The sequence below is a fragment of the Sceloporus occidentalis genome, unplaced genomic scaffold (assembly GCF_023333645.1).
Source record: "Sceloporus occidentalis isolate IW3139 unplaced genomic scaffold, rSceOcc1.0.p SCAF_1, whole genome shotgun sequence".
Taxonomy (NCBI): domain Eukaryota; kingdom Metazoa; phylum Chordata; class Lepidosauria; order Squamata; family Phrynosomatidae; genus Sceloporus; species Sceloporus occidentalis.
This window is the reverse complement of record NW_028316981.1, coordinates 163,449,379-163,474,138: the sequence shown is the minus strand read 5'-3', so window position 1 is coordinate 163,474,138 and position 24,760 is coordinate 163,449,379. Positions and strand designations below refer to the sequence as shown.

Sequence of the window (24,760 nt, the reverse complement as noted above, 5' to 3'; positions counted from 1 at the left end):
AGGGAGAAAAGCCCTGGCTGTGAGGACCTGGAGTGTAAAAGCAATGCTTGATCTATATATGTGCACCACATACAACTGAACCAAATCCATTCTTATTTTCTAACCAGCTGTGCATGACTGGTTAGAGATAGAAATAGACAAAGAAGCCTCCTAAACGCACATTTTGGAACACTGTGGTTTTCCCCGCTGAAGCATAAAGTTCACCTTTCAGATTGAGCTGCCTTTTCTTTTCTTTTTTAATATTTTGTTCTAAAGGAAGTGGAAGTGGACACAAACTTGACGTTAGAGCTTTTTGTGCTTCCAGCGCTGTATCCTCCAACAGACAGACAAGGGCCCCCTAGTTCAGTGCCACTGGTTGAGGAGATTTTTCTCCCAATGCCGGGGCTACACATTCCACCTCCGCCACTGCTCACAATCCCTCCACCTCTGACAAAGCTCCTGCTACTAGAAGCATATCCTCCTCCAATACAAGGGTCGGGATCACACATCAGTCCACCCTGGGTCCGACAGACAGCTAAAGCAAGAAGTAAACAAGACAGGATTATGCATTTCCAAAGCTGAAACATCTGTATAGGATTGATTACAAAGGTGGGGTAGGGTAGGGTGGATTGGGGGACAATTCTCAAAAAGATTACTTACAGATGTTTACTGGACAGGAATCAGCACACAACCTGTTCAAAGAAAATGGAAAAATCTCACACATCTATTGTATCATGCATATTGCATTTCTTTTGGAAGAGATGCCCCACGTGGCTCACCAAGTGGGGTAGCCTTTCTATTTTAACTTTTCCAAGTGATTCTTGGCCAAATTGATTTTGGAGAGGTGCAAGGCTTTGCGGGTAGGTCACAGAAGACTTGGCGGCTCCAGCAAAGGGTGCTGAAGCCACATGCCACATTTCCCCAATCTCTCTCTTTTCCCATAACAGGGATGGAGGAATCAGGCTGCTTAGGTTTTACAACTTGTGAGCTTTCTGAAGTCCATATTCATTAATTCCCATGTCTGCATTGTTAATTTTGGGTAAAGAAAAAGCCAACGTAAAGATCCTAGGATCATAGAATCATAGGGCTGGAAGGGACCACAGGGCCCCTCTAGTCCAAGCCTTGTCATGCAGGCACACCATCAAAGCATTCTCAAGTGACAGTCATCCAAAATCTGTTTAAAGAAGAAGATTCCGCCATCTGAGGCAATCTGTGGAATAGCTCTTACTGTCAAGAAGTTCTTTCTAATGTTTAGGTGACATCTCCTTTCTTCCAATTTGAATCCAGTGTGGTTCATGTTCTAGTCTCCAGAGCAGCTGAGAACAAGCTTACTCCATTATCAATATGGCATCCCTTAAAACATTTTAAAATGTCTGACATATCACCTCTCACTCATCTCTTCTCCAAGCTAAACATTACCAGTTCTCTAAGCCACTCCTCACAGGACATGGCTTCTAGACCCCTTATTATCTTGGTCACTCTCCTCTAAACATGTTCCAGCTTGTCAACCTCCTTTTTGAACTGTAGTGTCCAGTATTGGATACTGTATTCCAGGTGAGGTCTCACCAAAGCTTGAATAGAATGGCACTCTTACATCCCTTGATCAGTATGCAAAGGGATCTTGCAGCACCTTTGAAATTAGCTGAAACAAAGAACTAGTTATGCAGCCCCCAAACATGTTGCCAGCTATTTTCTTTCAGTTAATCTCAAAGGTTCTACAAGAACCCTTTGCATACTGGTTTTCCAGACTAACATGACTATGGAGATTAACACATGAGGCTAAAAAGTGGAATTAAAACACAACAGATGTGTCTATGGCCAAACCTTATCTGATGACACCATGGCTGAGCTATAGCTGGTCTGTCCTCCATCTGTGACTAACGTACATCTTTTCACTGACAAGCTTTCCTTGTCAATTGCTGTCAACAGTGCTGCTGTTGCATTAGATTTGTATGTAATAATGTCTAGGCTGAAGTCCCAGCATTGGGCATTCACGTTGTGTCAATTTACTTCTCTCCATCGCTCCCCTCACTATTCACAAGCAGCCTGTATTCTTTCTTTTTTAAAAAATTTTTTTTCTCCCCTTCACATTTAATAACATTGCTATAATATCTAAATAGCTTTTAAAAGAGAGAGAATAATAAAAGTTAAAAAACAAAAACATGCTAGTAAAGCAATAGGGCAGAGAGGCAAGTTTAGGGAGCATGCTGGGAAAGAGAATGCCGGAGTGGTAATGGCTGCTACAATGGTTGCAGACGTGTGATGGGGACTACTCCCTAGCCAGTATGTATGTGTTTCCTTACATTAATGCGACCCATGGAGAGAACATGACTTGTGTGATAACCTGCTACGTCTTCGAATCCCTTGATCTGGACACTACTGTTGATAAAGCCTAGAATTGTCTTAGCCTTTTTGAAAGCCACATTACATTGTTGACTCAGTTTAAGCTGGTGCACCACTAAGACCTCTAAATCTTTTTCATATGCACTATTAATGAAAATGCATACGAAAATGCATTTTTTTCTACACATTTCTTTTAAGGTATCACATGTATGTGCACAATTTCCTCAACTATACACATTTTTTATGTATTTCTTTCCACCACAAAATTCAGAGAAGTGTGCAATGAGGAAGAAACTTTTATTCTAGTTCATCTATTAGTTCAGAGAGTGTGAATTAGCTTGGTATATATCAAAATGCAAACCTAATAAGCACCTGAACAGAAAAGAAATGCAATTAAAATTGCAGCAGCTTTCAGTCCTAGCTTAGCCTTGATAACCTGAGCCCTAGTTTGGAGAAAAGTCAGGGTACAAATAAACCAATACATCACCTGCTCTCCTCTCCTTCCAGCATCTTCCTATAAGTGGCGATCTCAATGTCCAAGGCCAGCTTGACATTCATCAGCTCCTGGTACTCCCGCAGCTGGCGGGCCATGTCTGCCTTGGCTTTTATGAGGGCATCTTCCAGCTCTGTCAGCTTGCACTTGGCATCTTTGAGAGCCATTTCTCCTCGCTCCTCAGCTTCTGCGATGGCAGCCTCCATCTTGTTACGCTGCAGAGATGACATTTATTCTCAGCTGTTGGGCCTAACAATATAACTATTCTGAATAAATGTAACATTATGGTTGCAGACTGAAAGACACATAGCTGGGTTTGGGCAAGAGTAGAAAATACCTTTCAAACTACAATGACATCTAGAATAAGCTATGTGGGAAGATGTGCCCAACAAGTTCAAATCTTATTATATCTTATAACCATCATGTTTAAAAGGATTAGAGTTGAGACAATATAATTATTTGCTTCAAAAGATTCATTGGGAGTGTGATGTTATAAATGTCTTTCTTTTGTCTGTGCTTGACTCATTGCTTCCTCACAGCCCTCTGTGCCTATCAGTAGAAATCATAATTCACAGGACATCAATACCACAGAAAACCAAACCAGAATTACCTGGCCTTTGGCGCCGTCAATTTCAGTTTTCAGTCTCTGAATCACACGGTTCAACTCCATGATCTCATTCTTGGTGTCACGTAGGTGGTCACTATGTTTGCCAGCTGTTGCCCTCATCTCTTCATACTTAAAAAGCAAAGATTCAATGTGAAAAGCCTCCTAACCATTACAACCACTTCTGGGTGAGTCAGTCTCTAATTATCCAAGCTACTGCTCTAACCTCCTGTTTTTTTTAGATCAAATATTTTAGGATTTACTACAGTTTACTGAAGTTACAGTAATTGGATCACGGGATGATAAGATTAAACAAGTTGCAGCTTGACTTGAATTTAGAACGGAGATGTTTTAGTCTGGAATATCAGTATAGAAAGGGATCTTCTAGCACCTTTGAGATTAACTGTGGGAAAGAAGTTGTAGCATGTGCTTTTGTAGACTTGGGCACAAAACAAACCACCCCAAAAGGGCGGGCTGGTTTTCCTCTGGAGGGATGCAGCAGCCAAACTGCACAGCGTCCCTCCACCCCAAAAAGAATCTGTCTTCTTTGGACACTGCACCAATGTCACGAGTGCACCATTGGCGCACTGAAGTGATGCACAGCAACGTCTATATGCTGGACGTCACTTACCTCACGATGGCAGCCCCCATATGGATGGGAGGATGCCATTACAAGGATGCCATGACATGCTAGGGTTAGGGACCGTGTGGTTGGTGCACAGTCCCTAACCCTAGAATCACCTCATGAACGGTATGGCGGTATGTACTGGGCCTTGGTCTACTTTCTCAGATGCATACAAAAGCTTATGCTACAACTTCTTTTGCACAATTAGTCTCAATAGTGCTGTGAGAGCCCTTTGTATCTTGACTTGAGTTGTCTTTCTCACCTCTCCCTCACTAATCCTTTGTTCTGTCCCTCCATTTCTGCTTTCTATTTTCTCATCTATCTCAGAAGCACAGAGCAGTCCTGCATGCAAAAACAGAAACTACTAGAAAAAGACATAGAGACGGAATATTGCTTGTTTGTCATCCAGTGTCAGGAGTTGGTGATCTTGGGCAGAGCATGTTTTCTTCTGGTTGGTATGCATCTCCTATGGACATGAAGGAACATACTTACTGATGATGGTGCTCCACACATAAAGCCGTGATGGACTGCAGTACCCAAGATGGGAAACAAACTAACCCATGCCTCCTTTTCTAATCTGTCTCCCACCTAATGGCTCCTATGGGAGGAATTTTTTTGCATGTTTTACATTTACACACTCTGTGTTGTGTGCCTTCAAGTTGTTTCCAGCTTATGGTGACTCTAAGGTGAATCTATCACAGGATTTTCTTAACAAGATTTGTTCAGAGGGGTTTGCCTCATGGCCTTCCCCTGAGGCTGAGAGCATGCGACTTGCCCAAGGTCATCTAGTGGGCTTCATGGCTGAGTGGGGAATGGAACCCTGGTCTCCATAGTCCAATACTCAAACCACTACACCATACTGGCTCTTACATACTCATTCCTACTAGTAATAATAACAACAATGCTAAAAACTCCAAAACAAATCCCTTCCCATCTGGGCCCAAAAGATAAAAAGGAAAGCTTAAAACAGTACTAATATTGTCCATTATTTCTTGGTTCCATGTTAACCCTTTTGCCTTGGAACTGACCTCCCTTTTTAATACATTGATTCCATGATGCACTATGCCCATACAAGAATTAATTATCCTTTTTCATACAAAGAAATAGGATTCTCACCTTGCACTGGTACCATGACTCTGCCTCATAGCGGCTCTTGTTTGCAATGTCTTCATACTGGGCTTTGACCTCAGCAATGATGCTATCCAAATCCAGATCTCGGCTGTTATCCATTTGCACAATAACTGAGGTATCTGAGATGCAGGAGTGCAGTTCCTGCAGTTCCTGCATGGAATACATATGAAATTCATCAGAACAACCCAGTCCCCTCCTTTGACATGGCCTAGCAGTGAAGGATTGCCAGCCACAGAACACATTTGCTTAGCTGGTCTAAGGTCACAAATTGGGCAATGGTCTCACTACAACTAATGGCAGGGTTGACTGCCATGTTTGTCTGACAGATCCTAATGATCTTCAGTGAAAACAAGCTGTCTTCTAGCCTAGGTGCATCCAGATAGTTCTTCTTCTTACAGAGTGGGTTTCCAGAGGCATGGATAACAGAGTTATTTGAATACCATTCTTTGATTTTATTTATCTGTGGGTGCATCTGAACTGCAGAATTAATGTAGTTTGACACCACTTTAACTGCCATGTTGTCATGCTATGGAATCATGGGGTTTGTAGTTTTGTGAGGCGCCAGAGATTTGTGGCAGAGAAGGCTAAATATCTCACAAAACTACAAATCCAAGAATTCCATAGCATTAAGCCATAGCATTATGCCATGGCAGTTAAAGCATTGTCAAACTGCATTAATTTTCCAGTGCAGATGGAGCCTCTGTTTTCAATTCAAGCATTTTAGGTATTCTTTGGCTTCTGTTAATAACATACATACATCTCCTTAGAAGCTAACCTTACCGTTTGTTTAAATCTGGAAAAGGCAATTTCTTTGCTACCAGTCATCTTAACAGCAACAACCCTCCAGAAAGGGTTTTTCCTTCCACACTGCCTCTGGAGGGCCAATGTCTCCTTGGACAAGATCTAATTCTTAATTCTTTACAGTAATATTGCATGAATATCTTTAACACCACTTGGTTTTTGCTCTTCTGAAAAAGCAAAATGGTCTCTGTCTGTCATAACCTTGCATCAACACATATGTCAAAATACTTCTGCAATGATTTAAGTTTTTATTTTTTTATTTTTCATTTATCAACTTACTTTCTCTTCCTTTTAGAAAGATAGGGGAGCACAAATTTAAAGCAGGGGAGAGACTGCATGGTGTAGCATAGGAAATAGCATTACCATGTCATGTAAACACCTCAGAAAGCTGATCTCTTCCATTAAGCTTTCTACTTTGCCTTCCAGGTCAGCCTTGTTCATGTATATGCCGTCAACATCCTAGACATTGGACAGAAATACAATAAAATAAGATACTTTAATTTATTAGATTATTTCTTTATTTATTGAGTTACTCTGTGAGTTACAAAGGATATAAATCTTGAGTTTCCACTTTCCCCCTTACTCTCCACTCATAATAATCCTATGAGGTAAATCAGACTGAGGAAGTATAACGGAATAAAAGTCACCCAGTGAAATCCACTTGGGTCTCCCAAGTCTCAGTAAGGGATTTGCTCCATTTGAACACACAGATTCTTATCCAAGGCAGTACCCTGGTTAGAATGTCCTGACAATGACCTATTCCAAGGGAACAATGGTGGTAGGCAACTGCTTATTTTTGCACCCGTGCACTTGTGGTGAGCTTCCCTGTTTTGTCCCAAATTTGCAATGGAAAGTGACTTCTGCTTTCAAATTATAGTGTTTGTAAAGTGCATGAAAGGTGGTTTTGAGAGCTTCAGGGTGGTGTTTTTTTTAAAGCAAATCCAATCAAAATAAGCAAAACTTAGTGGATGACAGAACCCGAACAGAAATCCAGCAATTCCTCAGGATACTCAGAATAAAAATTTCAGGGCATACTTCTAGGATACACTGGCTTCCATGTATAGTATTTATCCTTTAACAGTAAATACTGCATTTAAGCATGTATAAATCTAGAAAATGTCAAAAAAATTAACCCCAAAAACCTGTATCAATTTATCCATGGGTCAATTTAAGTAATGCACTTCAATTCTTATATGTAAAAAAGGCAAGGGCGTAATCTGTCCTGGAAGCACTGGTGCCCATTCTGCCCTCACATCCATCCGGTCTTTGTTGTGAGCACAAACAATGATGCCTGCTGGAAATTTTGTAAGTTCTTTGGCATTGTTATCTCCTTTGTTATGTGCCCCTACATTTTACTCTCGACTTATCCACAGGTCATATCAAAATCCATAATTTTGGCTCCCAAACCTGCCCTGGACTTATACATGAGGTCAACCTATAGTCGAGTATATACAGTAATTTGTTTCTCTTGCTGATTTGGCCAGCTGGGCTCCTGGTTAAAAATGTAAGTTTGTCCTACCCTGCTACCATGTGTTTTACCCTTCTATGGCCCGGTACATACCACCAATAAACGGTGTACCAGGGCTGATAGTAGGGTTAGGGACCATGCTGCAACTGCACAGTCTTTAACCCTAGTACATACTGACGCCATTACAATGGTGGTGTTCCGTGTACATGGGCGCTGCCAGTCTGACATAAGCACCTCAAGGTGTCCGCATGGCACCATACGTTGCTTACATCACAAGTGCTCCAATGGCGCACTCACAACATCACTGTGGCGCCACAGAAAGAACCTAGAAATACCAGGTTCTTTTTGCTCTGCAGTGACAGAGTGCCATTTGGGGGCTGTGCCGTCCCTGCGGAGCAAAAATGGGTGCCGGCAGGCCACTGTTTCTCAGCAGTCTGTCCCGGGCCTATGTTTAGTCACTCTTCCCTGACCCTCTTCCCTGTTGGAGAAGAAAAAGATTTATGCTCCCATGTGTGTGTGCATGGATACAGTTACACCACACAGTAGCTGTTACCAATTGTCAGTGTCTGTTCACTCCTTCAGCTTGGGGAAAAACCATTTTAGGAGTGGGTGGAACTACACATTTAGAAGTCAGAGAGGAACAACCAGAACTTCATAATTTGAGGCTTTCCCTTGAGCTATGCTTTGCTTCCCCTAATGACAAGCCACTCAATTGAAGAAGGAAGATGGAAGCAAAAAGCCAGACTAGATCGACCTTTGACTTGATCCAATTTGGCACCAAATTTTGTTGACAACTTTGGTACTGGGAAATGTGGTGGCTGTTGTTGCATTTTGGTGGCATGAACAGTAATTTGGAAGCTGTGGAAATCCCATTGGGTTCAGGGGAAAGGGAAACCAATGCATTCTTTCCACTTCAGCCCAGTAGAGTCAACCACCTTTTCTTTAGAGCACAAAAATGTAAAAGGATACTCTGTGTATGAAGGGCAGAGTAAGAGTTTCTATTGATTTATGTTGAACTCTGAGCCACTCACTTTTTTCAGTGTTACAAACTCATTCTCAGCACCTGTTCGCCGATTGCATTCCTCTTCGTACCTGTGAAGAAGCGAACAGGTTTGGGCATATTCTTATACTGTAAAAACAAAGCTAGAGAAAATTAGGTTTTGGGGGGACTATAACTCTCAGAGGGCTGTTGTGGAATCTGGGGGTTGTGGCAAAAGAAAAAAGGGGGGTACATTTCCCCAAGCCCAGTGGGAAAAAGAACATGAATGTAAAACAGCACAGCCAACATTTTGGTAACATGAAGAAAGTGTGATTTTTGTAGTGCAACTATTACCTTATGATTTATCTAACATTGGAAATATGGCTTGTAGCTAAGACTTACATTCTCTCACCTGGGATGGGACTCTAGATCTCACTTAAGGCCCGCTAGGTCTTTAATAAAGGCAGAAGAAGAAACAAGACGGCAGCAGCAAGCAAATATGTGTGTGTGTGTGTTTTTAAAAAAACTGACGTCTACAAGAGGGCTCTATCACAAACAGGTGTGTATGTAGCAGACTAATCAATCAATCAATCCTCCTGCATAGGCTTAGCCTGGTATGTGCCAAGTGCAGAATGTTTTAAATCTTTTGAGAATGTGGGGTTGTATAGATATCTAGATAGATAGAATGAAAGAACCAGCATGGTGTAGTGGTTTGAGCATTGGACTACAACTCTGGAGATCAAGATTCGATTTACTACTTGTCCATGGAAACTATTAACTTTGCATATGCAAAATCACCAGACACAATGTTAACACTGGGTAAAAAGAGATTCCATTTATGTCCACCAACTTCTATCTCTATCTGTAGGCCTATCTATCTATCTATCTATCTATCTATCTATCTATCTATCTATCATTGTTGTGTGTGTTCAAGTTGTTTCCAATTTACAGCAACTCCAAGGCAAACCTATCATGAGGTTTTCTGGGGCTGAGGGTGTGTGACTTGCCCAAGGTCACCCCATGAGTTTACATAGTTGAATGGGGAATTGGACCCTAGTCTGCAGAGTTGTAGTCCAACACTCAAACCACTACACCATTCTGTCTCTCTCTCTCTCTCTCTCTCTCTCTCTACACACACACACACTTCTATGTAACTTTTTATACTTTGTATTTCGTGTAAATCCCCACCACCACGGTGAAGAGCTCCCATGCCAGTGGGGCAGTGAATAGATTCCAGGTTTTCATCCAGGCTTGGAGTTCTCTAAGGCATTTAAGCTATCTCTAAATAGCTTCAGCACTCATTTAAAGATAGGCAAGATCTGGAATGAGTATCATCAGCCTATTAGCATGAGAGGAAGCAACTGCCACTGCTTCAGATAAAGTTGAGACTTCTTAAGTATGTCCAGTTCTTAGCTATGTAAGGGCCTCCACTTACTTTCTCCTGTAATCTTCCAATATGTCCCTTGAGTTGGTCAGGTCTGACTCCAGCTTACTGCGGTCACACGCCAGGGTCTCAAGCTGTTTCTTTAGTTTATGGATCAAGCCATCAAACATGGGCTCCATGTTGCTCTTGACCCGCTTCTGCTCTTGCAATAAGCTCCATTTTGTCTCTAGCACCTTGTTTTGCTGTTCCAAGAACCGGACCTAGTTCCCCAAACCCCAAAATAACATTGGTTATTATCAACATTTGTGGGGTTTGGAATACTCTCTTACAAACCTAGATTGGCTTTGTACCACTTTATCTATCCTGATTCTCCCAAATAATCTATTGAAATTTGGACAGGTGAAATTACTCCCTAGTAATTATGGTTCTAAAATACCCAGGATCCCATGCAATGAACGTTTGGAAATAATTTGTTAAAAAAATTAAAATGTTATTTTAATCATTATATATTGAATGACATAATTTTAGTTTGCACTTTTCATTATTTTAATTTGCTGCTGGTCATTTTATCAGTTTTTAATTATTTCTGATTTAATAAGCTAACCAATTAGAATGAAACTTTACAATCATATATAGTTCAGTATTATCTTTGACAGAGTTTCAGACAGGGACCTTTTTTCACTCTAGTCTTGTGAAGGTTTAAACCTGGGATCTTCTACATATCAAGCACTTGTGCTACCAATTAGCTATAGCCCTACTTTCATCACTAGGGCTGCATCTGTACTGCAGAAATAATCCAGTTTGACACCACTTTAACTGCTATGGCTCAGTGATATGGCATTCTGGGAACTGCAGTTTTGTAAGACATTTAGCCTTCTCTGCCAGAGAGCTCTGGTGCCACAACAAACTACAATTCCTAGAATTCCATAGAATGGAGCATGACAGTTATAATAGTGTTAAACTGGATTATTTCTGTGTGAAACTGAAGGCTTTCATGGCCAGCATCCATAGTTTCTTGTGGGTTTTTCGGGCTATGAGGCTGTGTTCTAGAGGAGTTTATTGCTGACGTTTCGCCAGGAGCTGTGGCTGGCTTCTTCAGAGAATGCCGGCATGAAAGAGAGTGAGGTATATATACTGGGAGGATATATATATATATATATATATATATATATATATTGAGGTTAAGAGGAAGCGATTTATATGTTAAACTGTGTATTGTTCTGTTATTGTATGGCAAGGACTCAGGGTGTCTATTTAATCAATGATCCATTGTCTGCTGGGATCCCCCCCCCCCCAGACCTTGGGTGGTTTGCATTTGCATTTACTGGGTTTCGATTTTGGTGTTTTGCAGGGCTAGTAGCCAAACTTTGTTTATTTTAAGGGTGTCTTCTTTCCTGTTGAAATTGTCCAGGTGTTTATGGATTTCAATGGCTTCCCTGTGCATGCTGTTGGCAACAGTATATATACCCCACTCTCTTCCATGTCAGCATTCTCTGAAAATGCCAGCCACAGCTGCTGGTGAAATGTCAGGAACCCCTCTAGAACATGGCCTCATAGCCCGAAAAATCCACAAAAATCTATGGATTGTTTCTGCTGTGTGGATGCAGCCTTGAAATATAAATGCTATCTTCTCATGTCTTGTTACTAGAAGAACAAGAGGGAAACAAACCAAAACCCACTGGGTAGCCAATTCTTGTCACATGCTAATTCTGTCTGCCCCTCTCCCTGGGCTATTGGTATTGTCAGCACAGGTTATACTGGACTGTAATCAATAAATGAGAGGATTTGATTCCCTGTGTATTCAAGCATATTGATGCCGAATGGAGGTTGCTCTCCCCTTCTTTTTTTTTCTGAAATGCTTTTCATTTTCAGTACCTTTGTGGAAGGCAGGCACAACATGGTCTTCTCCATGCTGGAAATAGCTGTGCACCTATTGAATTTGGCCATTGAAAATAGTGGAGAATGTTGTTTCCTCCTCTCTCTTTTTGGCAGAGTTTAGCAACAGTCACACATTACATATTTAGGATGGAAAGAATTTAGGAAGTTTTCAAAAATCCAGAAAGAAGAAAGCAAAATTGACCAGGTTTTCTTTCCCAGGAGATAACAGTAAAGGTCACTAGCTGAGACCTTAGGCAGCTATTGCTAGTCTGGAAAAGCAACAGTGGGCAGGATGTGGAAAAGTTACTTTTGTTGATTATATTTCTGAGAATTGCTATTGGCTATGCTGGCTAGGAAATTTGGGGGGGGGGGGGGAATCCAAAAAGCAAGTTTTCCAACTGGGCTGCATGAACCAGTATTCTGCTCCCCCCCACCCCAACTGTTATAATAAATTGTTCAGTAATCATCTTCACAAAAGTAACACCCAAAGAGTTTCAGGCAAACAGAACACAATTAAAAATTCCAGAATAGTCTCATATTTAAATCTTTATATGTAACTTTGAGAAAACATTATCCTTTCCCCCTTCTTGGGACATGAAAACATATTTCTTTGAGATTATACACACACACTATCTTAGAAGCTGTACAACTCTGCATTGAAATGTCTATATGAATCATCACAAATGTAGCCTGAGATCTCACAGAACTCACCTTGTCAATGAACGATGCAAATTTGTTGTTGAGGGTCTTCAGTTGTTCTTTCTCCTGTTGCTTCACCAATTGGACGTTGGGGTCAATGTCTAGGTGGAGAGGCTGGAGTAGGTGTGGGTTGACAGTGACTGGGGCAATGCCAGCTTGGCAAGGCCCACTTACTCCACCAACCCTGTAGCCAAAGCTGGACATACCATAGCCAAGACTGGGGCCCACCAAACTGTATCCATATTTCATGGGGCGGTAGGTACCAATTGCAATTCTGGGCCGGCAGGATGCAACACCACTAAGACTTCTGCTCCCAAAGCCTAATGCCTTAGCACCAACATTGCTGCCCCCTTTGTATGAGACTGTGCTGACAGCACTGTAGCGTTTCACGTTCCTTGGGAAAACAGCTGAGGATGAACTGTAATTCCTGACTGCACCACCACCCCTTGAACTAACGTGGTAAGATCGGCAGGACATGACGGCTGGCGGATAACAGAATGAAGGCTGATGTTAAACCTACTAGTGCTGGAGCAGATAGGAAAGTATCTCCAGGTGGTTCCTTCTTAGTGAAACCTGAATTGGAATGGTCTCCCTTTTTATCTGTGGGATGAATGGCCTTTGACTGCCTAATCAAGCCCAAATGTCCACTTACATGCCATTTATTAGCTTGGGGTGTGAGGTAATCGGTTTGCTTATCCATTTTGCTGAGCAGAGATTTGGTTTCTACTTAAAAGGGCATCTCCTGTAAATGCTCTTTTAATGGCAGGGAAATCCAGTTCCATAAAAACTAGACTTGCAAACCTCCTTTTTTAATAGGGATGATTAAAAGAGAGAAAAAATAAGCAAGAGGAAGGGACTCTTTTGATGTACTCAGCATCTTGTGAGTTAGCAAAGGGGTGATTGCTTCATTTTATATGTGGGAAAAACATAAATGGCTTGTTAAGTGTATACATCAGCCTGAGAATGCCTGTGTGTACAATCTGGTGGAAAGAAAAAACCCAGAAATTCTGGATAAGCCTTCCCCCCACCTCAGATTCAAATTTAATATGCCAAAAAGACATTCATTATATGTCTTCTTTATATTTGTGTTGTTGTTTGTTATCTGCCCTGTGTCCCATTGCTGGCAGGAAAGTGGGATATAAATATAACAACTAAACAAATTGTTGTTGCATACAGATTGGCTATTTCAGACCACAGGCAACCTTAAGAGTGGAGACCCTAAGAAATCTCTCTTGCACCAATGTTGTTGTAGCTGAGGTCATTCATGCTCTTTCTGTCCTTTGGTATACCATTTTTCATGAGTTTGCAAATTCTGTGACTCCAGTTGGTGCCTGCAGGTCCAGACTTAAAGAGCCAGCATGATGTAGTGGTTTGAACACTGGGCTATAGACTTTATCACATGGGAAAATCAGGAGTTTAAACAGCGAAAATTGCATGGAAATGGCGCAATTGTGATTGACATTTTCATACACATTGTGATTAAAAAGCCATTATCCCGGCAATAAACAGGCAATAAACAGCAACAAATCATTCATGGGATTTCCCCATGAATGATTTGTTGCTGTTTATTGCCTGTTTGTTCCTGGGATGGTGGCACTTTAATTGTGATGTCATGTGAAAATGCTAATCACGACTGTGCAATTTTCACAGGATAATCGATGTTTAAACCCCCCAATTTTCCTTGTGAGATAAAGACCTATAACTCTTGAGAATAGGGTTTGAATCCTGGCTTTGCCATGTAAACCCATTGAGGGGCTGAAGTAGATGGAGAATAAAAACCAGGCTGTTCCCAGGTTTTCCCAACTCGACTGGAAAGCCCACTGTCTGCACAGCCTTCTCTAAAGGTGGGTCAGACACCCACTGGTGTCCACACCATGCTGCATTAAACCACTGCGCTCAATTATTATTACCTTTTTGCCTCCCCTCCATGCATTTACACCATCACACAAATACATTGGCTGTGACTGCCATTTACCTCTTTTGTCCTTCCCAGCTGCTATGCTATGGGATGCCCTGTGTGATTGGCCACACAGTCACATGAGTGATACATTGCCTGCACAGTACATCAGTGCATCCAGTGACACATTGGCAAAGCACAGGCATGAGGATCCCTCATGCATGTCCTCCCCCCCCCCCCTTCACCCAATGGCCCTTTGTTGGACTAACTGGTCTATGTATGTTTTTATTACATCCATTGCATTATTAGTGACCTGCCATGTTTGTTGTAATTCCACTTCATGGCGTGTGTTGAAGGTTCACAGTTGCATGGGTCAATGGTGTATTGGGCACTTGTGTGCCTGTAAACTTGACAAAAGGGGAGAAAAACCTATGTCAAGCAATGGTGCCGCTAGCTGTGTCTCACTGGGCTCAGGACACATGCTCCAAACTACTTCCGTAACCCATCTGGGCCTTCTTGCATTCTCACATTCATGTTGTGCTGTTTATATACCAGTGCAATATTGCATACTTTATGCATTAGAGCAGAACAAAGGGGCATTGTTTTGCTCCTGTTTTTCACCCCACAGCATGGCTGTGTCTGAGTTTCAGTTTCATGTGTTGGCCTTGTTTGTTATGTAAACAGCTGAGGCACAAAGCAGGCTGAAACTACATTTTTTTTGTTCATGCAGATAACCCTTGGGTGATCTGGGGCAAGTCACACTCTCTCAGCCACAGAGGATGGCAATCGCAAACCTTCTCTGAAGAAACTTGCCAAGAAAATCCCATGATAGGTTTGCCTTGGGTCACCATAAATCAGAAACAACTTGAAGGCACACAACAGCAACAGGTACAGTCTTATTACTGGACACAGTGATGAAAAATAATATCTGATATTTTTCATTTTTAGCTCTGGAAATCCTGATGGGAACAGTAATAAATACCAGTAAGCAAAAATTTTACACAATTTTCTCAATGTATTCAAATGTCCTGAAGTGTTGTGGACCAATTATTCTATATAGAGATACACATGGGATTTGTTTGGGTTTTTTAGCAACCTCCTCCTGTCTGTTTTCTGCACATAAAACACTATTTGCTATATAGGAAATATGTTTTCTGCACAAAACAGGATGTTTGTACAAAAACCCACAATAACTCCTCCACAAGAATTTGTGACATTTGGATACTAGGAAAATACTGTTAAGGAATATGAATTTTCTTCCATAGTAGGCTTACTGAAATCCCCCACCTCCCTTCCCCTTTGGGTCTGCATCTGGGAGAGATTTTAAACTCCGTTTTTGGATTGATTCCTATGGGGAAAGAGGGGAGAGAGAGAGATGGCAGGACATCCCCATAGCCAAGCAACCTCTGCCTCCCCAGATGAAGACCCATAGGGCTCTCTGCTCCTTTAAAACTCCGTTTTTGGATTGATTCCTATGGGGAAAGAGGGGAGAGAGAGAGATGGCAGGACATCCCCATAGCCAAGCAACCTCTGCCTCCCCAGATGAAGACCCATAGGGCTCGCTGCTCTTTTTAAACTCCGTTTTTGGATTGATTCCTATGGGGAAAGAGGGGAGAGAGAGAATTGGCAGGACATCCCCATAGCCAAGCAACCTCTGCCTCCCCAGATGATGACCCATAGGGCTCGCTGCTCCTTTAAAACTCCGTTTTTGGATTGATTCCTATGGGGAAAGAGGGGAGAGAGAGAGATGGCAGGACATCCCCATAGCCAAGCAACCTCTGCCTCCCCAGATGAAGACCCATAGGGCTCGCTGCTCCTTTTAAACTCCGTTTTTGGATTGATTCCTATGGGGAAGGGAGGTGAGGGATTTCAGTAAGCCGAGGGACTCAGGAGAGGCGAGCTCCATGCCCCAAGCCTCCCTTTTTCCTCTTTCCTGGGAGCAGCGCCTCTCCCGAGCCGTCCAACCACTGAGTGGCGACGTCATCAGAACACAGCCCACAAAACGTAATAAATACCAGTAAGCAAAAATTTTACACAATTTTCTCAATGTATTCAAATGTCCTGAAGTGTTGTGGACCAATTATTCTATATAGAGATACACATGGGATTTGTTTGGGTTTTTTAGCAACCTCCTCCTGTCTGTTTTCTGCACATAAAACACTATTTGCTATATAGGAAATATGTTTTCTGCACAAAACAGGATGTTTGTACAAAAACCCACAATAACTCCTCCACAAGAATTTGTGACATTTGGATACTAGGAAAATACTGTTAAGGAATATGAATTTTCTTCCATAGTAGGGAGAAAACTGCAGAAATTATCTGTCCTAACAAGTGTTTCATCCCCACAGTGAGGCAGCTGCCTTGCCTGACAGAAGCTGGATAATGGGAAGCAGTAGCAAGAGCTTGGAAGAGAGAGGTATGAAGGCCTTCCTTTCCTCAAGTTAGGGGCTGTACAAACCGGCATCAAAGGCCAGCATGGGGGTGGAGTGGGGGCATGGTGTCTACATGACACAAATCCTGACTCTGTCCCCATGCTGGCGTGACACTGTGTGCCCCACCACATGGAGAGCAACATGACAATGCTCCTCTGGCACTGCGTACACATGATGCAGCACCAAAGGACCACCAAAAAGCTGCAGCACCAGAGATATGGCACCCTTTCTGTGGTGCAAAAAGGAGTCACATTTTGCAACTCCTTTTTGTTCTGCGGAGAGGCCACCTAAAGGCCACAATGTGTAGTTGCTGTGGCCCCAATCGAGCACTAAAAGGGGCAGTCTGTTCAGCTCCTTAGTCAGCTGCAATGGAAGGAACTATTTTACTATTCCAGTGGCAAAATAAGGAGTTTACCACATGAGGTGAAGAAACAGAATTTTAACAGGATAAAAGTGGCTTTGGTGGGTACTTATCACACAATATCACCCATCCTGCTGCTGCCTTGCATTCTATTTTTTTTTACTGCAGTGCATCTTTTCATTTATGAGCAACACCTGTTAATAGGCTCTCAATCTCACTGCTATTGCATTAATGCCTTCATGTGATTGCACCCATCTGCACTTTTCATGCAGTAGCGTGGTGTGAGTGAATGTGTTTCTGCTCCTCTCTGCCCCTTGATCTCACACTGATCACAGTGGCCAACAATTTCATCAAATGATCTGCTTTGTGCACGTTCAGACAGCAAACAGCTTCAGGAGGCAGTTGGCAGCCAGGATAGCTTATAGTCCCCCCCCCCCCCTCCTGAATTACACACACCAGCCTTGCGCTTCAGGATGGAAGAGAAGAAGCACGTTCATACAGCACATGGCTTCAAGAGGCCACTCATTCCTTTGTTTTACTGAAATGGTAATGAGATCATCAGCCCCAACCCAGGCAACACCAGGCAAATTACCTAGTCCATTATTAATGATTTCTCTTTCCAATATTTTTTTTCTTGATGTGAAAAGCAAGGCAACAAGTACCAGCCTGTCTGAACTAGCTTTGTTTTTTTCTACTGAGGCACGATGTAGCCCCTTCAAGCTTCATTTAAACAGAATTGGCAGACTGTTCACATTACTGCACTGCACTCTTATACTGCTGCTATTCCACTTTTACTGCTCTGGCTGCCTCCTGTTGCATTCTAAAGCTTGTAGTTTAGTGAGGCCTAAGAGCTTTCTGGCTGAGAATTCTAAATGCCCCCCTCCTTCAGCTACAAATCCCAAAATGCAACAGGAGGCAACCAGAGCTGTTAAAGTGGAGTTCAGTGGATTGCAAAGAAGCATTTCTTTCTTTCTTTCTTTTGGCAAATGGATGTTAAATTTCCTGGACTCTGAAAATCTCCTAGTGACCACAAGGCCAGAAGAAGGAGGTTCCAACCTGTAAGCAATGCCCCTCCATACCATCTGAACCGAGAACAAAAAAAAAAAAAAAAGCAAAATGAAGGTGTATGGCTAACATCTTCAGTTTTTTCCCCTCCTGTATGGTTTTTACCATCTTGCAGGATGAAGAATCCAGTGGCGCTTCAAAAACTTGCAACATGTAATTGTGCATTTTGGTTGATCCAATAAAAGTATCATTGTTTGGTGGGTTTTTGATTTGCTCTATGGCCAACACAGCTACCCCTGAATGTTTTTTAGTAAAATGACCTGATAAAACAGTTTTGTATGTTTCCAGGATCCATGGTTGATTCTTGGTTAGTGAGATCATGAGGTTAAGCCCAGTTCAGGTAAACAACACTGCCTTTCCAATACAGAAGTCTGTTTTCACACTAGTTGTATGTTTACAGCCCCAGAGTCATAGAAGATTATCGCACTGGGTTCTGAGAACGTTCTCATCACGTGATGAGAACGGAACACATTTGAGTATACCGCACGTATGTGTTCCAATCGGGTTCTCAGAACGTTTAAATGTGTTCCAAATGTGTTCCAGGAGGGTACAGATTGAATGTGTTCCCAGCGAGCTGAAACGTGATGAGAACGTTCCAACAGAAGTGTGTGCGATATTCTTATCCGTTCTCAAATCCGTTCTCTCATTCCTCCGTCTCCTGATTGGCTGAAAGAATGACAGGCAGGGAGACAGGGGGGCAGGCAGGCGAGCGACTGCAGTGAGGGAAGGTGTGTGTGTGTGTGTGAGAGAGAGAGAGAGCGAGAGAGAGAGGGGGGAAGAAGGAGGGAGGGAAGGAAGGAAAAAGGGAGGAAAGGTGGGACAAGGAAGAGAAGAGGAAAGCAGGGAAAGAGAGAGAAAGAGAGAGGGAAAGAAGAGACCAGAGCAGAGAGCAAGAGGGAGAGGGTCTGGCTGCTTCTGTGGGGGGCCTCTAGTGTCATGTCCAGTGGGGCTCCTGTGCTGTCACAATGCAGGAGGCAGGGATGCCCAGGACCTTCTCCTCCTTCCCTCCAGGAGGGAACCCACAAAAGCTCCTCTGTTTGGAGCAACACACAAAAGCAAGCAAACAACTCCCAGAATTCCATAGCAAAGAGCCAGACAAGAGTTAAAGCGGGGAGGGAAGCTCACAACCTGAAGGCACACATTACATGCACACACACAGGAGCAAAAGGGTGTCAAGGTGCCAAAAAGGGGAAATGGGATGACAGCAGAGGACTCTTCTTTTCTAACCGGTTTAAAGAGCTGCAATGGCTGCTGGGGCTCTGCCCTTGGTCCAGTCCCCTCCCTTTCCCTCCGCTTGAAGGGACCTCCGTGGAGCTCCCTTAAAACCCAGGCTGCCAAGGAGGGGACTCTGCCCTTGGCCCATCAAGTTACATAGGTTTTATCCTATTTTCTTCAAACATATGCCAGCATATGAAGCCCCAACGTTTTATAGGGGCTTGCCTTCCTTCCCTCCCAAGAGAATCCTCGGACTCCCTTTGGAGGGAAGACAACCTGGGGGGGGGGGGGCGCTTGCCTTCCTTCCTTCCCTCTCAAGAGAATCCTTGGACTCCCTTCAGAGGGAAGACAAGCGGGGGGGGGGGGGCGCTTGCCTTCCTTCCTTCCCTCCCAAGAGAATCCTTGGACTCCCTTCGGAGGGAAGACAAGCTGGGGGGGGGGGGGCGCTTGCCTTCCTTCCTTCCCTCCCAAGAGAATCCTTGGACTCCCTTCAGAGGGAAGACAAGCTGGGGGGGGGGGGCGCTTGCCTTCCTTCCTTCCCTCTCAAGAGAATCCTTGGACTCCCTTCAGAGGGAAGACAAGTGGGGGGGGGGGGGCGCTTGCCTTCCTTCCTTCCCTCCCAAGAGAATCCTTGGACTCCCTTCGGAGGGAAGACAAGCTGGGGGGGGGGGGCGCTTGCCTTCCTTCCTTCCCTCTCAAGAGAATCCTTGGACTCCCTTCAGAGGGAAGACAAGCTGGGGGGGGGGGGCGCTTGCCTTCCTTCCTTCCCTCTCAAGAGAATCCTTGGACTCCCTTCGGAGGGAAGACAAGCGGGGGGGGGGGGGGGCGCTTGCCTTCCTTCCTTCCCTCCCAAGAGAATCCTTGGACTCCCTTCGGAGGGAAGACAAGCTGGGGGGGGGGGGCGCTTGCCTTCCTTCCTTCCCTCTCAAGAGAATCCTTGGACTCCCTTCAGAGGGAAGACAAGCTGGGGGGGGGGGGCGCTTGCCTTCCTTCCTTCCCTCTCAAGAGAATCCTTGGACTCCCTTCAGAGGGAAGACAAGCGGGGGGGGGGGGCGCTTGCCTTCCTTCCTTCCCTCCCAAGAGAATCCTTGGACTCCCTTCGGAGGGAAGACAAGCTGGGGGGGGGGGGCGGCCAGAGTCCCTAGGCTTACTGAAATCCCCCACCTCCCTTCCCCTTTGGGTCTGCATCTGGGAGAGATTTTAAACTCCGTTTTTGGATTGATTCCTATGGGGAAAGAGGGGAGAGAGAGAGATGGCAGGACATCCCCATAGCCAAGCAACCTCTGCCTCCCCAGATGAAGACCCATAGGGCTCTCTGCTCCTTTAAAACTCCGTTTTTGGATTGATTCCTATGGGGAAAGAGGGGAGAGAGAGAGATGGCAGGACATCCCCATAGCCAAGCAACCTCTGCCTCCCCAGATGAAGACCCATAGGGCTCGCTGCTCTTTTTAAACTCCGTTTTTGGATTGATTCCTATGGGGAAAGAGGGGAGAGAGAGAATTGGCAGGACATCCCCATAGCCAAGCAACCTCTGCCTCCCCAGATGATGACCCATAGGGCTCGCTGCTCCTTTAAAACTCCGTTTTTGGATTGATTCCTATGGGGAAAGAGGGGAGAGAGAGAGATGGCAGGACATCCCCATAGCCAAGCAACCTCTGCCTCCCCAGATGAAGACCCATAGGGCTCGCTGCTCCTTTTAAACTCCGTTTTTGGATTGATTCCTATGGGGAAGGGAGGTGAGGGATTTCAGTAAGCCGAGGGACTCAGGAGAGGCGAGCTCCATGCCCCAAGCCTCCCTTTTTCCTCTTTCCTGGGAGCAGCGCCTCTCCCGAGCCGTCCAACCACTGAGTGGCGACGTCATCAGAACACAGCCCACAAAACGTAATACAGCAAACCGTTCTGAGAACAGTTTCAAGAAAAAGGAAGCGCTGTGCGGTAAAATGCGTTCCAATCATGTTCTGATCACGTTCCAGTTTACTCAATGCGGTAATATCCGTTCCAGGAACGTTCTCATCATGTTACGTGCAGAACGTTCTGAGAACGATATGCGGTAATCTCCATAGAGTTGGAAGGGATTGCAAGGCCCATCTACTTCCACCCTGTGCACGCAAGAATATACATCTAAAGCACTCCTGAAAGATGTCCATCCAACCTCTGCTTAAAAACCTCCATCCTCTGAGACAGTCTACTCCACTGTTAAATGGATCTTACAGTAAAGACATTCTTCCTAATATGTATATGGAATATTTTCTTCCACTGAATCTGTAAGTTTGTATTCTAGTCTCTGAAGTAGCAGAAAACAAACTTGCTCTATCTTCTACATGGTATCCCTTCAGATATTTAAAGATGACTATCCTCTCACCTCTCAGATTCTTCTTCACCAGCTTAAGTCACAATCAGTGTACACATCTTGTGTTAACAGCAATTTATTATAGTGATTCTTTGAAGCCTCCAAGGACTCCAATACAAGTACTATGTAACAAGCATTGCACTTGTCAGACAACAATAACTGCTTTTCTTTCTAGGATGCAATGAATCGAGCAACCTGCTGATGTGATCATTTTACTTGTGACAAAGTAATGCTATGTGTTGATTATGGATAGATAGTTATGATTTCTATTTGAGTTCTTCAGTTCTGCTCCTATACATCATACACATTGTTAGATAACATTCTTTAAAACTAATTGGCCATCTTTTCAAACAGAGGGTAGGGTCATGATAAACTCTAAGATCGTAGATGATGATGATGATGATGATGACTTGGTCAAGGCTGAAGAGCATAAAACAATCCTAATATTTTTAATTCTAATATTGTAGCTTACAATTATTTTATAGTTTTGCTTTAAAATGAATTCCAGTTCCTGAATCCCAAAGAGTTCCACTTCAGAATGCTTTAAATGTGTCACTAAAAACACCATTCAAAGCTCCTTGAAGTTTTTAAGAATAAAAAAGATAATGTTATACACTGCAAAGTTATTTCCAAAGTCCAGAAAGGGGTTTGCCTGTTTTTCAGTTTCTTTGAAAGCTGATCTTGGATAGGGGATAATAAATCCATCTATTTTGGAGATTAAAACAAAAACAAATACACACTGCCTATGAAAACATTTTATTCTTTCCCATCCTTGGAAAATATTACATATGAAAAGAATGACCAAGCCCAGTGATTATAATTTCCATGGTTTGTCTTAAGCAGAGCATGACTTGCCAAAGCATTCCTAAGGGGTAACTTCCCTACTGATTTTATTTGGTAGAGTAAATCAGCAGCACTAAAACTTATTTAGTTTTGGATGGATTATCCCTGCTTCCCCCCCCACACACACACACACATATTTATTAGTTTAATTACTAAATAGTTAACCATTTTAATTATGCTCTGGATTTTGTGAACAAATTATGGAAATTGCAAATGTCCCTTAAAAATATGGTTAGCATAAGAAAACAGATTAAAAGCGCAGTGTTCGGTGAGCTATACAAGAGTATCTGCTGATCAATAGACTATGCAGGTTCATCACATCCACAAAAATTAGATATCACATCTCTCTTAACAGTCAGAGCAGGGCAAAGGACAGACTTCTGCATAATTATATTTCTGAAGTGATGAAATTGTGCGAAAAGCCATTAATGCTGACAGAACAAAGCTGAAGCACGTTGAAGAGCTGGGAGGTTCAAAATGTAGCCTCCAGCTCTAACCAAATAAATCATAACATTTCTCAGTATTGATTTGAATTGCCCTTTTATAAATAATCAGCCAGATCCAGCCATTCTTGCAAAGAGGATGAGACCTAAAGTGCACATGAGGAGCTCTTCTGCGGCTTTCTAGTTCATTTTAGTAGCAGGGTATAGTTGTCGACAGGAGAACTTAGTATAGGCACTAGAGTACATGGTACATATTTTAAATATACCGGGCCTAGGAGAATCCTTGCAGTAGGGAACTTTTCTGTGCAAAATTCATGTGTGGTGAGGATTTGGGGGCAGAAAACCATAATTCTGCACAGCAGGAAGAAGACTACTAAAATTATTTGTTTCCTTCAAGAATGAAACTATCAAGTAATTGCATCCCTGATTAAATGCAGGGTCATGCATATCCTCCACCTGCATGGATTCCACCACAGGTGCTACTATGGCTAATGCCCTCAGTCCACTGGATAGGCATCCCATGGTGACCTAGTAATGGAAGGCTAGGTATCCTCTCCCTCACCAGAAATGGTTCCTAATTAATATCTCTTTCTTTAAAATTGTTACAAAATTGCTTCTAATGTCAGCTGGGCTTTTGGGTTGCAGTTTACCTGGAATATCAGAAGCAGCTCATAATAATTAACTCTAACACATTTTTCATTCGATTGGGATTTTTTGGTTTTGCCTAATGGAAACATGGATAAAATTTGGGGGACAGAACATTTTGGGAAGAGACAAAGGGATGTTTCCTCTCCCAATAGGATCTGAGTCTCCAGCATGTCAGTAACTGTACAGTTGCCCATGTCTTGTATGGTTGGCAGAGATACCTAGATCCTCAATGTAGCAGTGAAAAAGAGCTAAATATGCAAATACAGCAAGTGATGTGCAAATCAGTTCAGGAACCAGATATGAGATGATTCTCCTAAACTGCAGCTCTCCCTAAGTAATAGTGATGCCTACTATGAGTTATATTTGCAGCTCTCTTCCAGCATTCTGTCTGTGGGTTCAAAGAGTACAGAATGTGACACATTACAGGAGTGACAGCTGGAGGGAGAGCTGGGTCAGTGGCACAATGACTCCACTCCAGGCTTTACTCTTTGGTGCTGGATCCTATCCCCAAAATAGATTCTGTCCCTTGGACAGCTCGTTTCAATTTCAGACTGAATCCCCAAATGGATTCACAACTTCACTAGCATGGAAAGCACCAGTTATCACTGCATCACAGGTCTGTCAAGGAGTGAGTTATATGTCACCATTGTTGATACAGGTATGAGTTGCAACAATTATGCTTAAACTTGCAGTGGTGATGTCACTGAGTGCAGCAACAAACCTGCATGGCAGGTCTGCACTGCACCTGTTATATGGATGTACAAATATGGATGTACAAACTGGACCACCACTATTTATCATATCATCAAGAGTGAGGAGAGGTCGAAAGGCAGATCTGACAGAGTTGGACCACTAAGGCTGCTGGGCAAGATACATCTGGAATAAAGTTTTTAATGAGTAGATGTGGAAACAAGAATAACTTGATAAGGAGCCTAGGCTGCCTGGTGGAAGGTGAGAGACAAGAGCAAACTAGACAGCCTGCATATTATAATGGGGCTTGTGAAAAATATTTATAAAGCAAGGGACAAGATAAAAACATACAAAAACATACAGGACAAAACATACAGCCCTCCTAAGGAGGAGGGCTGCATATGAGGTGAGCTCTCCTTTGGGTAATCC

The 24,760-nt window shown here is 43.2% G+C and overlaps 1 protein-coding gene across 1 annotated transcript; it reads right to left on the bottom strand.

Moving 5' to 3' along the window:
• Window positions 1-236: 236 nt before the first annotated feature.
• LOC149322617 (keratin, type II cytoskeletal cochleal-like) lies at window positions 237-12,861 on the bottom strand. The gene is made up of 9 exons (XM_089480440.1): window positions 12,397-12,861; window positions 9,859-10,067; window positions 8,476-8,536; window positions 6,340-6,435; window positions 5,161-5,325; window positions 3,426-3,551; window positions 2,810-3,030; window positions 640-671; window positions 237-514 (listed from the first exon to the last, which is right to left on the bottom strand). Exons 1-9 carry the CDS (start codon window positions 12,859-12,861, stop codon window positions 237-239), a joined length of 1,653 nt encoding a protein of 550 aa, XP_089336566.1.
• Window positions 12,862-24,760: the final 11,899 nt, after the last annotated feature.